Source organism: Phoca vitulina, unplaced genomic scaffold (genome assembly GCF_004348235.1).
Source record: "Phoca vitulina isolate PV1807 unplaced genomic scaffold, GSC_HSeal_1.0 scaffold4, whole genome shotgun sequence".
In the NCBI taxonomy this organism is placed as follows: domain Eukaryota; kingdom Metazoa; phylum Chordata; class Mammalia; order Carnivora; family Phocidae; genus Phoca; species Phoca vitulina.
In genome coordinates, this window is record NW_022589707.1 from 44281215 (window position 1) to 44297005 (window position 15791).

The 15791-nt window shown below is 35.3% G+C and overlaps 1 protein-coding gene and 2 pseudogenes across 2 annotated transcripts in view; 1 reads left to right on the top strand and 2 right to left on the bottom strand.

Moving 5' to 3' along the window:
- The window catches only part of STK31 (serine/threonine kinase 31), an 81789-nt gene that overhangs the window by 19471 nt on the left and 46527 nt on the right, over nucleotides 1–15791 (bottom strand). For both annotated transcript variants that reach the window (XM_032401218.1, XM_032401217.1), the window contains exons 17-22: nucleotides 14385–14465; nucleotides 12649–12774; nucleotides 11546–11671; nucleotides 11278–11364; nucleotides 10451–10600; nucleotides 7149–7271 (exon numbers count right to left, since the gene is read on the bottom strand). In XM_032401218.1, the coding sequence (XP_032257109.1) occupies nucleotides 7149–7271; nucleotides 10451–10600; nucleotides 11278–11364; nucleotides 11546–11671; nucleotides 12649–12774; nucleotides 14385–14465 (693 nt within the window). The remainder of the gene's footprint in view (nucleotides 1–7148; nucleotides 7272–10450; nucleotides 10601–11277; nucleotides 11365–11545; nucleotides 11672–12648; nucleotides 12775–14384; nucleotides 14466–15791) is intronic.
- LOC116630498 lies at nucleotides 1648–2202 on the bottom strand (annotated as a pseudogene).
- On the top strand, nucleotides 2513–2840 carry LOC116630506 (annotated as a pseudogene).

A 15791-nucleotide genomic window follows, 5' to 3' on the forward strand; every position in this document is an offset into this window, starting at 1 on the left:
TGGTTTACTGGAGGTAGAAGGGTCGTGAACACTCAAACACTAGTTTTCTGTAGTTGAAAGCAATCTTCAGAATATTTCCATCATTTAATCTGGGTATCATAACAAAAAATAACTCAAAACCAAAATATCTTATGATGTGACCAAAATATCTAGTCTATTTTACAGTTTTAATATCAAATAAGCTGTTATTTTTATTTTTGCTAATTCTAAAACTTTTAAAAGCCATAAAGTGATAGTCATCCATTCATGGCCCTGGAAATATGATCCTTTGATAATGAATGGTTCCCGTTTAACTCTGAATAATGCCTTTTCAAACACAGCCCGTAGGTCTTGACTTCCTGTCACTTTATAAATTTTGCACTGTATGTTTTTGCTATAACTTGCCTAATTCTTTGAGAAGGAAGATCAAAGTATACATAATCTTTAGTACTAAACTAACTTTCCTATCAATAAAATAATTATTTTGAAATAAAAAGAACTTGAACTAAAAAAAAATAATAAAACTTTTTTAAAATATCACAATAGCTCCAAAAAATGAAATACTTAGGTATAAATCTAATAACAAACATATAGGATCTCTAAGCTCAAAATACCAAAAGCTGATTAAAAAAAAAAAAATCAGGGCGCCTGGGTGGCTCAGTTGGTTAAGCAACTGTCTTCAGCTCAGGTCATGATCCTAGAGTCCCAGGATGGAGTCCTACATTGGGCTCCCTGCTCAGCAGGGAGTCTGCTTCTCCCTCTGACCCTCCCCGCTCCCGTGTGCTCTCTCTCTCTCTCATTCTCTCTCTCAAATAAAATCTTTAAAAAATAAAATTTAAAAAAAAATCAAAGAAAACCTAAATAAATGGAGTTCATGGATCAACCTGGTAAAGATGTCAATTCTCCCCATATTGACCTACAGATTTAATACAATTCCAATTAAAATCACAGCAGGGTTTTTGGTACATATAGATAAGCTGTTTCTGAAAATGTATATAGAAAGGCAAAGATATCCAAATAGCTAAAACAATTTGACGAAGAAATTCACACTAATTATACTACCCAATTCTTTTTTTTTCTAAATGGGGTGATTTAATGAATAATACATACCTAAATATAAGGACTCCAAGCCAAGAGTATAAAATTAAGGCACCTACTTTATTTTGAACAAGAAAGTGGCATAAGCAACTCCAAGTATCCTCCCACTAATATGAGAGCTTGCCCCCAACAGCACTCCCCGCCCAGTTCTGGGAGAGAAGTGTCTTCTACCTGGCAAGTACCATCATCAACTATGACACCTTCTTACAAAGTAGGCATGGCATCAACCAACATCTGCTTACAAAAAACCAGGTCCAGATGGAGCAGCGTGGCACTTACATTTGGGGAGATGACTCTCATTCAGGTTAAAGGTGAACGCATGTGCTGACACAGGGTTGCTGACCACTGATCTTGAATTAGGTAAGATGAATGAGATTTGTCCACATTCTCAGTTTCTCCCATGTAAAAATCACTTTTATAATAAAGTTCCTTTCATTTAAACATACTCTAATCAAATAATCTTGCAAAGGAAAGCTCACCTAGCCCCAAGTCTACAATATAAAAGCAAGGGAAAAGGACTGGTTCTCTGTTGTGATCATGTTCAGGACATTCACAAGGGCAAAGGGTGAGCTAGGTCCCAGAAGCACCTCTACATTGTCTGACCCAAAATTTCCATGTACTGCCCTCGAAATGGTCAGCCAGCCAGTTGTACACCATGCACACCAGTTCTCCCACAAATAGCCCCATGGCCTTCATGTAGCTCCTTTCCTCCAGTGTGAAGTGGCGATAAATCCCTGCAGAAAGAGTTATCATGTTTCCTTCTTCCATGAAAATGAGGACCCACTGGTCCTCTTTATCTCTCACATCAAAATACCCACTGCCATCCAAGATGCAGCAGATCTATTCATCATCCAGGTGCAAATGCTCCTCATAGAACATCTCAATCTTTTCTTCATAATTTGGTAGTTTATCTTCACATATGGTTATTATATCCATCCAGGAGTAGTTTCTCTCTCTTCAGATCTTCTCTAATTCTTGATCCTTCTCATATTTGTCAGCAGCCAGCTTCCAGTAAAGAACTCTGAGCCAGCGCAGCTGCTCCAGGCTGACGAGATGGCCGGGCACGGTGTGGTGGGGCCTCCTCTGGTGGCTGGTGGACTCATCCATGTACCAGACCTGCACCATGGCTGGGCCGGGCTGCCACAAGCACCCGTACCTGCACAATGGCCCAGGCCCAGACCACTGACCCTGTACCTACTACCCAATTCTTAAGACTTACCATAAAGATACAATAATCAAGACAGTGTGGTATTAGTAAACAGATAAATATATAGATCAATGGAACAGAATAAAGAGTCCAGAAACAGACTTACACAAACATGACCAACTAATGCTTTACAAAGATGCCAAGGAAAGTCAGTAGAAAATAAGTCTTTTTGGCCATCTTGGAGTCTGTGGAGGCCTGCTGGGAACAGGACTCCTATAACACCAAATAATGTCTGGAAGGCTGTGGTCCAAGGCCATTTTTGCTAAGCGGGGTCTCCGGAACCAGAGGGAGCACACAGCTCTTCTTAAAATCGAAGGTGTTTATGCTCGAGATGAAACGGAATTCTATCTAGGCAAGAGATGTGCTTATGTGTACAAAGCAAAGAAACAATACAGTGACTCCTGGTGGCAAACCAAACAAAACCAGAGTAATCTGGGGAAAAGTAACTCGTGCTCATGGAAACAATGGCATGGTTCGTGCCAAATTCTGAAGCAACCTTCCTGCTAAAGCCAGTGGCCACAGAATCTGTGTGATGCTGTACCCCTCAGGGATTTAAATTTAATGAAAAGTAAATAAATAAAGGCGTAGATTTGTTCTCTTGTATTTTTGTTTAAAAAAAAAGAAGTCTTTTTAACAAATGGTGTTGGAACAATTGGACATCCATATGCAAAGAACACAGACATTGACATAAACCTCACTCCTTAAACAAAAACTACATTAAAATTAATCCTAGATCTAAATGTAAAGCATGTAACTATAAAGCTTTTAGAGGGAAATAACAAGAGAAAATCTTCAAAGGACTGTATGCCAAAAATAGTCAACTGTATTACATGTTAGTTAAAAAATAAAGTTTTAGGGGTGCCTGGCTGGCTCAGTTGGTAGAGCATGCAACTCTTGATTTCAGGGTTATGAGTTCAAGCCTCACATTGGGCACAGAGATTACTTTAAAAAATTAAATTAAATTAATTTTTAAAAGACCTTAACATTAAAGAAGAGCAGAAATTCAGTACAATAGTATACGGACTCATATAGAGCTCTTTACTACCATTTGATGAAGAAAGAAAATAGATGAAATAAAGACTATTACCATACATAAATGATATTTTATGAGAGCTCTGAGGAACATAAAAATATACAACACATTTACTTTCATCCCTTTGATGTAAAGAAGAAAGAGATTATTACTGAAGCAATGATTAAAATGATGCCAGTTTAATTATTTCTATGACTATGATGGTTCTATGAAACTGAGCTCTAAATACACAAGCCAACAAAAGGCTAAAACTTGTAAATAATTAAATGGGTAGATTCCCAATGATTTTGGTAACAGCTTTATTGGATATAATTGATGTTCAACAAACTACATATATTTAAAGTAATATGATTAGTTTTGATATATGTATATACCTACAAAATCACCACAATCAAGCTAATGGAACTCGGTGATCATGCCAAAAAATTCCGTCGTGCCACTTTGTAATCCATCCCTCCCCCTTCCCCTCTACCCTCAGACCCCAGAGCATTAATGATCTCCCTTATGTCACTATAGGTAAGTGTACATTTTTCAGAAGTTTATATGGCTTCTTTAGCTTGGCAGGATTATTTTAAGATTCTTCCATATTATTGGGTGTATTAATAGTTCTTTCCTTTTTATTGCTAGTAGTATTCCAATGGATATACAGCAAACTGTTTATCCATTCATCTAGTTGATGGATATTTCAGTTGTTCCTAGTTTTGGGCTATTACAAATAAAATGTCTTTGAATATTTGCATACAACTCTGTGTGGACATATGCTTTCATTTCTCTTGGCTAACTACCTAGGAGTAAAAATGGCTGGGTCACATGGCAGGTAAATGTTTAACCTTTTAACAAACTGCCAAATTTTGTTTTCCAGAGTGGTTGCTCCACTTACATTCCTCTCAGCAATATATGAGAGATGCAGCTGCTCCACATCTTAGTCAACACTTGGTATGGTCACTCTGTTTAATTTTAGGCATCCTTGTGGGCGTGTAGTAGTATATCATTTCAGTTTTAATTTGCTTTTGCCTAATAACTAAAGATACATGTTTATTTACCATATAGATATCTTATTTCATAAAATGTCTATTTAAACAATTCTGCCCACTTTTAAACTGAGTTGTCTTATTTTTGAGTTTTAAGAGTTCTTTGTAAACGAAATACAAGTCTTTTGCAAATACTTTCTCCCAGTCTGTATGTCTTGCCCTTCATTTTTGTAACAGTGTCTTTTGAAAAGCAAAGTTTTAAATTTTGATCAAATCCAAATTACTGATTTTTTTCTTTTATACTTGATGTTTTTTAATATCCTATTACAAGAAATCTTTGCCAAACTCAAAGTCAATAAAATTATCTCCTATGTTTTATTCCAGTTTTAAAGACTTAGGTTTTAATAGTGATTCTAAGGGGCATATGCACCCCAATGTTTATAGCAGTAATGTCCACAATAGCCAAAATATGGAAAAGAGCCCAGATGTCCATCCACTGATGAACGGATAAAGAAGGTGTGGTATATATTATTACTCAGCTATCAAAAAAATGAATTCTTACCATTTGCAAAGACGTGGATGGAACTAGAGGGTATTATGCTAAACAAAGTAAGTCAATCAGAGAAAGACAAATATACAATTTCATGCATATGTGGAATTTAAGAAGCAAAACAGATGAACATAGGGGAAGGGAGGGAAAAATAAGATGAAATCAGAGAGGGAGACAAATCATAAGAGACTCTTAACTATAGGAAACAAACTGGGGGTTGCTGAAGGGGAGAGAGGTGGGGAGATGGGGTAAGTGGGTGATGGGCATTAAGGAGGGCACTTGATATAATGAGCACTGGGTGTTATATGCAACCAATGGATCACTGAACTCTACGTCTGAAACTAATAATATACTATCTGTTAATTGATTTTAAATAAAATAAAAGACTTCAGTTTTACCTTTAAATCTAATATACACTTAGAGTTAATTTTTATAAATTGTGCAAGGATTAAATCAGTTTATTTTTTATATATAGATATCTGTTACAGCACCATTTGTTGAAGATGATCCTTTTCCTCACAGAATTGCCTTGAAATCTTTGTCAAAAATAACTGATCATATATTTCTACTATTTCATCTATTTCTACTGCCTTTATTCTGTTCCATTGATCTGTATGTCTAACTTTATACCAACATCACAATGTTTGATTCATTATAATTTTATTAAGTCTTAAAATCAGGTAGTTTAAATTTTCAAAACTGTTTTAGCTACCCCAGTTCCTATGTATTTTCATATAAATTATACCTGATTGTCAATTACTGTTGAAAAAATAAAAGGGCCTAGAAATACTTTTGTTGAAATTGTATTGAATCCATAGACCTATTTAAGAATTCACATCCAGGGGCGCCTGGGTGGCTCAGTCCGTTAAGCATCTTGCGTTTGGCTCAGGTCATGATCCCAGGGTCCTGGGATGGAGCCCCACGTCAGTCTGACTCCCTGTTCACTGGGGAGTCTGCTTCTCCCTCTCCCTCTGCCCCTCCCCCGCTCATGCTCTTGCTCTCTCTCTCAAAAATAAAATCTTTAAAAAAAGAAAAAAGGAATTCACATCCATACAACATTCAGTCTTCCAGTCCATGACCATGATGCAGCTCTCCATTTATTTATGTCTTCTTTAATTTCTCTCAACAATACATCATAGTTTTCAGGGTATAGGTCTTGCAAATTTTTTGTCATATTTAGCCCTAAAAATTCCAAATTTTTGATACCCATGCAAATGACTTTTTAATTTCAATTTCCTATTGTTTGTTGCTAGTATATAGAAAGTTAATTATTATACTGATTTTGCATCCTGCAACCTTGCTAAACTTGTTAATTCTAGTAGCTCTTAAGTATATTCCTAAAGTTTGCACATAATTAATCATGTCATCTTTGAATAAAAACAGCTTTACTTCTTCATTTTTAAACTGTATGCACTTTTATTTCTTTTTGTTGACTTATCATACTGGCTAAAACCAGGATCAGCAAACTATGGCCTGCACACCAAATCTATGCCACTGCTTTTTGTGTATAGCCTATAAACCAAGAATAGTTTTCACATTTTTAAGTGTTTAAAAGAAAATTAAAGAATACTATTTCATGGCACATGAAAATTATATGAAATTCAAATTTCAATGTCCATAAATAAAGTTTCATTGGAACAGAGCCATTCATTCATTTACGTGTATTTATGGCTACTTTCCACAGCAGCAGAGACCATATGGCTCCCAACGCCTAAAATATTTACCATTTGGCCCTTTATAAAAAACTTTGCTGACCCCTGGGGTAGAATCTCCAGTACAATGTTAAGCAAAAGAAGTAAAAACAGACATCCCCTCCTTGTTAATACTCAATCCCTCATAATTTGTAGGAAGAATAAATTTAAGCCATGGATAAAAAAGCAGCTACTTGATTTATAGTGAAAGCAGGAACACTTACTCAAGGCTCATTTAACATTTCTTTTCCACATGCATGAACCGTTTATAGATTAATATAGGACAAAATCATCTTTACTGTTAATCTTGACTTTAATAAAACAATAGCATGATATGTAAAATATATATCAAGCCAATTGGTAGTAAGTATACAATAGATGATAGGAAGTATATAGCTTATGATAAAACTTTTTTCAAAAAGGGAAAGAAAAAAAACAATTTTCTACTAATTTTTTTTTTTACTAAAAAGCTACCACTGCTTTTTATCCAGAGCAGTATGTTCAGGAAAACCACTATAAAATCATCACTTTATATACTTAAATATATATAAATATATTTACACATATTTATATATTTTTATATATATGACTAATCTATTTCAATAAAAAAATAACATACCCATAATAAAAGACAGCCATAAGCATACAAGTCAGAACTTGGAGAAGCAGGCTTTCCCATTTTCAGTTCAGGTGATATCAAACTCAAGTCACCGATTACCATGTTCACTGAGGCTCGCTGACTCTACAAGAACAGTAAGTTAAATATTTTAGAGGCAATACAGATGAAGTAGCTTCTGTGAAGTCCTCTGCATTTAATCAACACAAAAAACATTCATTTGAAATATTTTGTTCTCTCTTGCTTTCAAATATTTTTACCCAATACCTGCTATTACAAATTGCTCTTAAAATCAGTCTCATAAAATTAACAGTGAGACTTTGGTTACATTTCACATTACAGCCTCAAGTAGATTCAAAACCAAGAAACACCGATTATTTAAACATTTGGAACCTCTTTTAAAAATAAAGTTCATAAAGGCAAGAAGGAGTGCTATTTTCTAATTTTGAAAATTCTAAATAGCTTTTTTTAAAAACTGGAAGTCTACAAAGTACTTTCCTTCCTTATTGATTATTTTCTAAGTATACCATTTCTTATGTGTCAAAAGATGTTCAGTGATAAGAACATGATAAGTCCATGTCTGGACTCAGACAGACCTTGGCGGCAATTCCCACTCTCCCACTTACTTGCTGTGTGACCTTGGGCTTTAACCTCTTTGAGCCTAAATTAACTGTAAAATGGAAATAATATCTATCTTACAGAGTTACTGTAAAGATAAAGGTAATTAGCACAATAATTACCTAGTACATATCACTAAGAGTTATCTCTTCTCCTCCCACTACCTCTATCCTTGCTTCTTACAGCGTAGTCAAAAGTCCTGTAGCTAAGGCATCACCTGAGACCTTGTTAGAAATGCAGACTGTCGCCCAGAAATTTGCATATTAACAAGATCCCAGGTGATTCATATGCACTGTAAAATCTGAAAAGCAATGATCTTGACAACAGACTATCTTTCAAATTTTTCTTCCTGATTAATACTTCAATCTGAGAGCAGTAAGAAAAGAGTGGAGCAAAGGTGAGTTTAACAAGTATTTCAGAGTAAGTAATTCTAAATGAAGATTAAAACGATGTTTTGGGAGGTGCGCCTGGGTGGCTCAATTGTTAAGCGTCTGCCTTCGGCTCAGGTCGATCACCACATCGGGCTCCCTGCTCAGCGGGAAGCCTGCTTCTCCCTCTCCCACTCCCCTTGCTTGTGTTCCCTCTCTCGCTGTGTCTCTCTCTGTCAAATAAATAAATAAAATCTTTAAAAAAAAAAAAAAACGATGTTTTGGGAGATAATAACAGTTGACAAATCAGCATAAAAGAGGAAAAATAATTCTTGGAGTAGTCATGTGTGTACATAGTTGTGCAAATGGCATGCTCAAAAGGTAAACTAACTATGATCTCTAAGAGTTGAGAACTTTTTTAAACTCCTAATTCAGTCATTTTTCTTAGGATATTACCTTAATTTTCAGACATTAATATGATAAAAAATATTTCAATAAGTCTACTTTGTATAAATCTTTCTTAATCCAGCATTTCATTATAGTTCTACATTTTCATTTTCTCTTTTTGACTACCATATGAAAACCATTAAGACTACATATACACCGATGGCATTACCCTATGACTTGCAAATGACCAAAGTATAAAGCATTAAGACTTACACTAGTCAAAAGGGAACTGCTCAGACAATAAAATGTTAGCAAGAATGTAGAGAAACTGAAATCCTCATACATTGCTGATGAAAACGTAAAAAGATGGAGCCACTTTGGAAAATAGTTTGGTTCCTCAAAAAGTGAAACACAGAGTTACCATAGAGCAAAACAATTCCACTCCCAAGAGAAATGAAAACATATGTCCACACAAAAACCTGTATACTAATGTTCACAGCAGCATTATTCATAATAATCAAAAAGTAGAAACAACCCAGCTGCCTACCAACCGATGAATGTAAAAACAATATATGGTATATCCATACAACAAAATATTTGGGCATTTTTAAAAAGGAATGAAGTTTAGATACATGCTACAAGACACGTGAACCTTGAAAATGTTACACTAAATGAAATAAGCCAAAGGCCACATATTGTATGATTCCATTTAAAGGAAAGGTCCAGAATAGTAAATCACAGGGACACAAAGTGGATTAGGGGTTTCCAAGGGGCTGAGTAAAGGAGGAAATGGGGAATGACTGCAAATTTGTATGGGGTTTCTTTTTGGGGAGTGTTAAAGTTGTTCTGGAATTAGATAGTGGTGATCAATACACAACTTTGTGAATATACTAAAAACTAGTACTGAACTGTACACATTATGTGAATTGCATCTCAATAAAGCTGTTATTTTAAAAAAGAAAACTGCTTGCCCATTCTACGAAAAAAAAAAATCACAGTATGCTCTTCCATTGTCTAAAATCTCCTATCTTTAGGGGTGCTGGGTGGCTCAGTCAGTTAAGCATCTGCCTTTGGCTCAGGTCATGATCCCACATGAGGCTCCTTGCTCAGCAGGGAGCCTGTTTCTCCCTCTTTTCCCCACTCTCTGTCTCTCTCTCAAATAAATAAACAATAAAAATAAACTTTAAAAAAACTATCTTTACTAATTGCCTGTTCTGAGGCACTAAAATTATGACACCAAATTAGCAGCTAACATAGTTGAACCATCACTTAAACTAAATGGAAAAGTCCAAGGTTCCCAAGTTTCTAAAAATATCCCATTAATCAAAAATTAGCAAAATATGTATATCCATATTTAATCTACTGGTGGGAGAGGGCACCTAGGAGATGGCCACCTAGTTTTCCTTGTGTATTTACAAGCAATTAAATATTTCTTGATGATGATAAAATAATTAATCATTAGTGCTGTCAGTGCCATTGACTGTAATGTTAGGTTGCTCCTAATACTTAGAGTTAAAAAATATAATGCACAGGGGCGCCTGGGTGGCTCAGTCGTTAAGCGTCTGCCTTCGGGTCAGGTCATGATCCCAGGGTCCTGGGATCGAGCCCCGCATCGGGCTCTCTGCTCCTCGGGAAGCCTGCTTCTCCCTCTCGCACTCCCCCTGCTTGTGTTCCCTCTCTCGCTGTGTCTCTCTCTAACAAATAAATAAAATCTTTAAAATATATATATATATACATATATAATGCACAAATTTAGAAACTCTTGTTCTAGCACCTAGCTGGTAACAGTTAGTTGCTTACACTACATGACACTACATACCTTAACCAAGACAGAGGTCTTATAATAAATTACCATATCATGTAAAAGGCTGAACTAATGTCTAATAATATTAATGAGGTCTAGAACCTATTTGTAAAACCACAATACTTTACCACAGATTTGGTGAAGTCAAAATCTCCAACAATTCCTTGTTCACGATTTAAAGCAAATACATTGTTCTGATGAAGTGATCCATGAATTATGTCAGCCTTGTGCAATATATGCAGGCCCTGGGCAACACCTTTCATGACCTTTAAAGCTTCCTACAGATAAGTACACACAAAAGATGTCAGGAAGTCGGCAAATCATTTTAATATCTGAACCTTTTCTTTATTTAAAAGACTCTTCCAGGAGTGAGTAAAGCTTCTTCCAAATGAACCTTTAATAAGAATACAGCATAGAGAAAAAATAGAAGACCAGAAGCCCTGATTATGTAACATTATACACATATAATTTAAAACACTGAATCTCTAAGAAGACTTAGATTACAAATGAGCATATATAGCATCTAGAAAAGAGACTAAATAGTGTTACCAGGTAAGAAGAATGAAGGCATCCTCTATTTTTATTACTAATTCAAATTTACAATGTAAATTAAAGCTGTCACTTAAGCACTTATAATATCAAGTGCTATACTACACAATTTACATACAGCACAGCTTCATGGTTATAAGCATGGGCTTTGGTACCAAAAGACCTAATTTCAATTCCCATCTCTGCCTCTTACTGAGGACCCTGTGCAAGTCACTTAATCTCTGTGAGCCTCATTTTTCTCATCTATATGTAACAGGGTAACTCACATCACAGGATTGATGTGACAATTACATAGCATAATACCAGTCAAAATTTTACATAGTATATAAAGCATATACTATGCCCTCTAATATTAGGGGTTATTTTCTCATTTAATATATCCATGGAAATAGTGTTTTTTACTTACTTCTGAAGTTAAAGGCACACTGGCTTGAACAGCACTCAGGTTTGCCCTAGGGTAGTATGGGACCATCAGATAAGCCATAGGATCAGACTAAAAGCAAAACAGAATGAAACTCAAAGTGAAAAATTCTTCAATGTATTTTTAGTATACATCAATTATACAAGATAACTTTTTCTTTATGTTAAAAGGAATGGACTACCTCTCTAAAGCTTGGAGCTAAAACTTATTATAAATAAAATGCTTTCTGCAAGAGATTAGCTAAGAATTTTACCTTACACAAAAATAGGAATATCAATGGTAGTAACCCAGACTCTTCTTTAGCTTCTCTCCAAGCTCTGTGATAGGCAGCTGCTCTCTGAATCACCCTAGCTTCTGTGTCCACATCTACAGAATAGCCCTGGTACCAAAAAGAGATATAATGGGAATTCCAACATTAAAAATCTTACTCTAATTATACATTATTTCAACTTAAACATAGTGATTTTTATATAATTTAAATTATATCTAATTTTATTTTTTAATTGTATAAGTACCTTTTCTATTTGCCTTGAATGCTAAAATTTAGAAAGGAAAGAACAATTCTACCTATACCTTTTTATTTTATTTTATGTTAGTCATCATACATTACATCATTAGTTTTTGATGTAGTGTTCCATGATTCATTGTTTGCATATAACACCCAGTGCTCCATTCAATATGTGCCCTCCTTAATACCCATCACTGGGCTAACCCATCCCCCCACCTCCCTCCCCTCTAAAACCCTCAGATTGTCTACCTATACCTTAATACACATTCTATAATGCATTGCTACTAGGGCCAAATTAATTATCCTATTATGATTAACAGTTTTCCAGCTCAAAAAAGAAATCAAAGAACAGAAAATTGTATTGGCAAAACAGTTGAAATTTCAAAGAGCAGTGTAAGTAAAGCAAGAATTTTAAAAGGCTATTGGATAGAATGTAATAAGTTCACCCAAAAAAGAAAAGCCAAGTATATCCTATTAAAGATACGTATTATTTAGGAAAATGAGGGAAACTCTGAATTCAAAATTAGTTCTGGTAACCAAGTAGGAAACATAAGCATCATGCCAGTTAACTCACATAATTTTTTTAAGGGGGGGAGGAGAAAGAGGTGTGGGGGGGAGGAGGGGTAGAGGAAGAGGGAGAGAGTCTCAAGCAGGCTCCATGCCCAGGACCCTGAGATCTTGACCTGAGCCGAAATCAAGAGTCAGATGCTTAACCGACTGAGCCACCCAGGCGCCCCTCAACTCATACAATTTAGAAAACAAGCAGTGGATTTTTACTTTCCTGAAAATAATACCACCAACTCCTCTTTATACTTCTGAGTCTTCCACAGGTCAGAACTTAAACTTACCTTTAAAAGAATTATCTGCCCATTAACCTCAGAACAAACTAAAGGGCGCTTGCTGCTAAGTTCCTTCATGGGCTCAGCATCAAGAAGATCCCGTTCCAAACTCATAGTAAGAAGACCACCAGAGTTCTAGGCACAAATTTTTATTACAGTTAAAGAATCCAAACCATCCCAGTACTTTTAAATCATCAACATAACTAGTTACATGCTATGAGATGATTTGGACATCATCAACCCTACTGGAGAAACCAGTAAAATAAAAATACTGAAAGCTTTCTGATTTTTCCAGTTCCTGGCTCTTGAAGTCCTCTCACCCAAAGTGTAATCAACATACATTTAGCAGCTGCTACAGTTGTAGAACAAATTCCCAATATGATTGGGATTAACCAGATATGTATCCAAAAAACCCTGATGTTTACTTGGAAGACTTCATGTGTTTCCTAAAAATATTAAAATGATGACAGATAAAAAGAAGGCTGTAGAATGGGAATGAGAAGTATAAAAATTACGACTACTATGAAGTAATTCTAACACCTCTGCCTCTGTTTTAAGTGGAATCCTTGAAAGTGAAAATGGTTTTCAAATATTTTAATTCTATTAGATATTTCTGCCACTTTTTAAAAGGAATACATTTTTTGGATAAAACCTATCAACAATTTAGATCAAGGTAAATTTTATTGTGGTGTAATTTTAGTAAGAGGGGCTGTGAAATTATTTTCTGGCTTTTATTTTTATGTGTTGTCAATATTATTTAAGTAAACCACAAAATATAATCAACCTACAGAGGTTTCCTGGGCATACATCACAGTCAAACATCTTAAAATCATTAAAGGAGTCCATCAGCTATGATTAAAACATTTTATAATCTTTCACAATAAAGAGATCAGCACACTTCTAAAAACTAATTTTCAAGTCCTACACAGCACCACATACTCACTCATCCATCCTACATGAGTGTCTAAGCTAAAGTTAAAGAACTGTGAAGAAAATCCTACATTATTTTAAAGTCTAGTCTGGAAAAATTTTACAGTAATTGCTTTAACAATTTAAGGGGACTTTAATCTTACATATTCATGAGTTCGTAACTCTATAAATACAGCCATTTCTGTACTATCTTTAAGCTATTATCATGAATTTAATGACAATATTAAAGAATAGATATTTCATCTAGTCCCTCATCCTTAGCAGGCAATATAAAACACAGAGCTAACCGATTCTGCCCTGAGAGCCAGAGTTTACTAATCCTGCTCCATACAGGCCTTCTGTCCAATACACTGATTTCCCAGGCTTTGAATCCTGCCTGCCTAGAAAACTATGCCCATGTCCACATCTCTACTTAACCAATTCTCTAGAATTCCCAGCCTGCTTTAACCTAAAAGATATATTCTGCTTAAATTCCTCATGACTGGCAGTGTCCTGCTTTTATTCTAACTCTTGAAACAACAGCTAAAATTGTTTATCATTTCAAAAAATAAATACCTGTAATTCAAACAAGTGTCATGCAATGTACTGAATAGATATGAGGAAAAGAGAAAAACATGCAAATGAATATAAACGTTAGAATACAATACGCCAATACTAAAGATAGTCTTGAGGAAAAGTTCTAACAATACCCAGAAACTATTCATCAGGAAATCTTCATAGTAAGGACAGCATAAATTTAACACTGACACACAATTTAATATCATCACTTTTCAACCCTCTACGGAGTAGTAATTCTCAGGGGCAACAAAGCTTACCATGTACTTAAATAACCCTATTTCAGGATAAAGCAGAGGCAGCTCAGGGAACCATTTCTGTACCAGGCTATTCAGCTTCTCCTAAATTTAAAAAATATTTTTTATTATAAATCAACATATATTCAATTGTGACATGTTGCTCTTCAGGAAAAAATAACATACCACTATCTCCCTTACTATAAATCTAACAAGATACACAATCTAGTAAGATGTATAATCTAATAAAATATATAATCACTGATTTTGCCTTCTACTACAAGAGATATCAAATGAGGGGCGTCTGGGTGGCTCAGTCATTAAGCGTCTGCCTTCGGCTCAGGTCATGATCCCAGGGTCCTGGGATCGAGCCCCACATTGGGCTCCCTGCTCAGCGGGAAGCCTGCTTCTCCCTCTCCCACTCCCCCTGCATGTGTTCCTTCTCTCGCTTTGTCTCTCTCTGTCAAATAAATAAATAAATAAATAAAGAGATATCAAATGAAAACCAAGAGTCATCCTGGATCAAAGTTACCAGCTTACTACCAGAAGAAAAACTTAATTATCAATTTTATATTGGTATAAATATATATAGGCACAATATCTTGCCTAAGATCAAAGTACACACTCACTTCCAAGCTAAAATGAAAATGTATGTTGATAACATCAATTTGCATCATAAAATTGTCATTTCTCAGAATATTAAGAATACACTGACATTTTAAAATAATAGCTATTTCATTTAGGAGGGGGAAAAATCATAAAAGCCGTGAAAGAAGAAGCAAATATGCAGCTCTACAAAAGCCACTTTGAAGCAAATGTGAAAACTGAGGATCCTTAGAAAAGTCATTTGTCACAATTATTAAGTAAAACTTCTAGACACTTGTCAACTCACTGGGAGATAGCTATTTTATCCAAGGTTCATAAGGTGAGTAACTAAGCACACACAGTCAGATGAATTTGCTAAATAAAACATAACACTTAGAATGTCTATTATTTTCTTTTTTTATTTTATTTAAATTCAATTAATTAACATATAGCATATTATTAGTTTCAGAGGTAGAGTTCAGTGATTCATCAGTTGCATATAACACCCAGTGCTCATTACATCAAGTGCCCTCCTTAATGTCCATCACCCACTTACTTCATCCCCTGAACCCCCCCTCCATCAACCTTCAGTTTGTTTCCTATAAGTTAAGAGTCTCCTGTTTGTCTCCCTCTCTGCCTATTATTTTCATTGTATTTTTATTGTTCAAAGCAGTGTCCACCTTACTTGTTCCCCCATAACATCCCTGAAACATAAAATGTATCACTTCCATTTATTTATTTATTTATTTGTGAGATAAAGAGAGGCTGCATGCCGAGCAGGAGGGGAAGGGCAGGCGGAGAAAGAATCCCAAGCAGGCTCCACACCCAGTGCAAAGCCTGATGCAG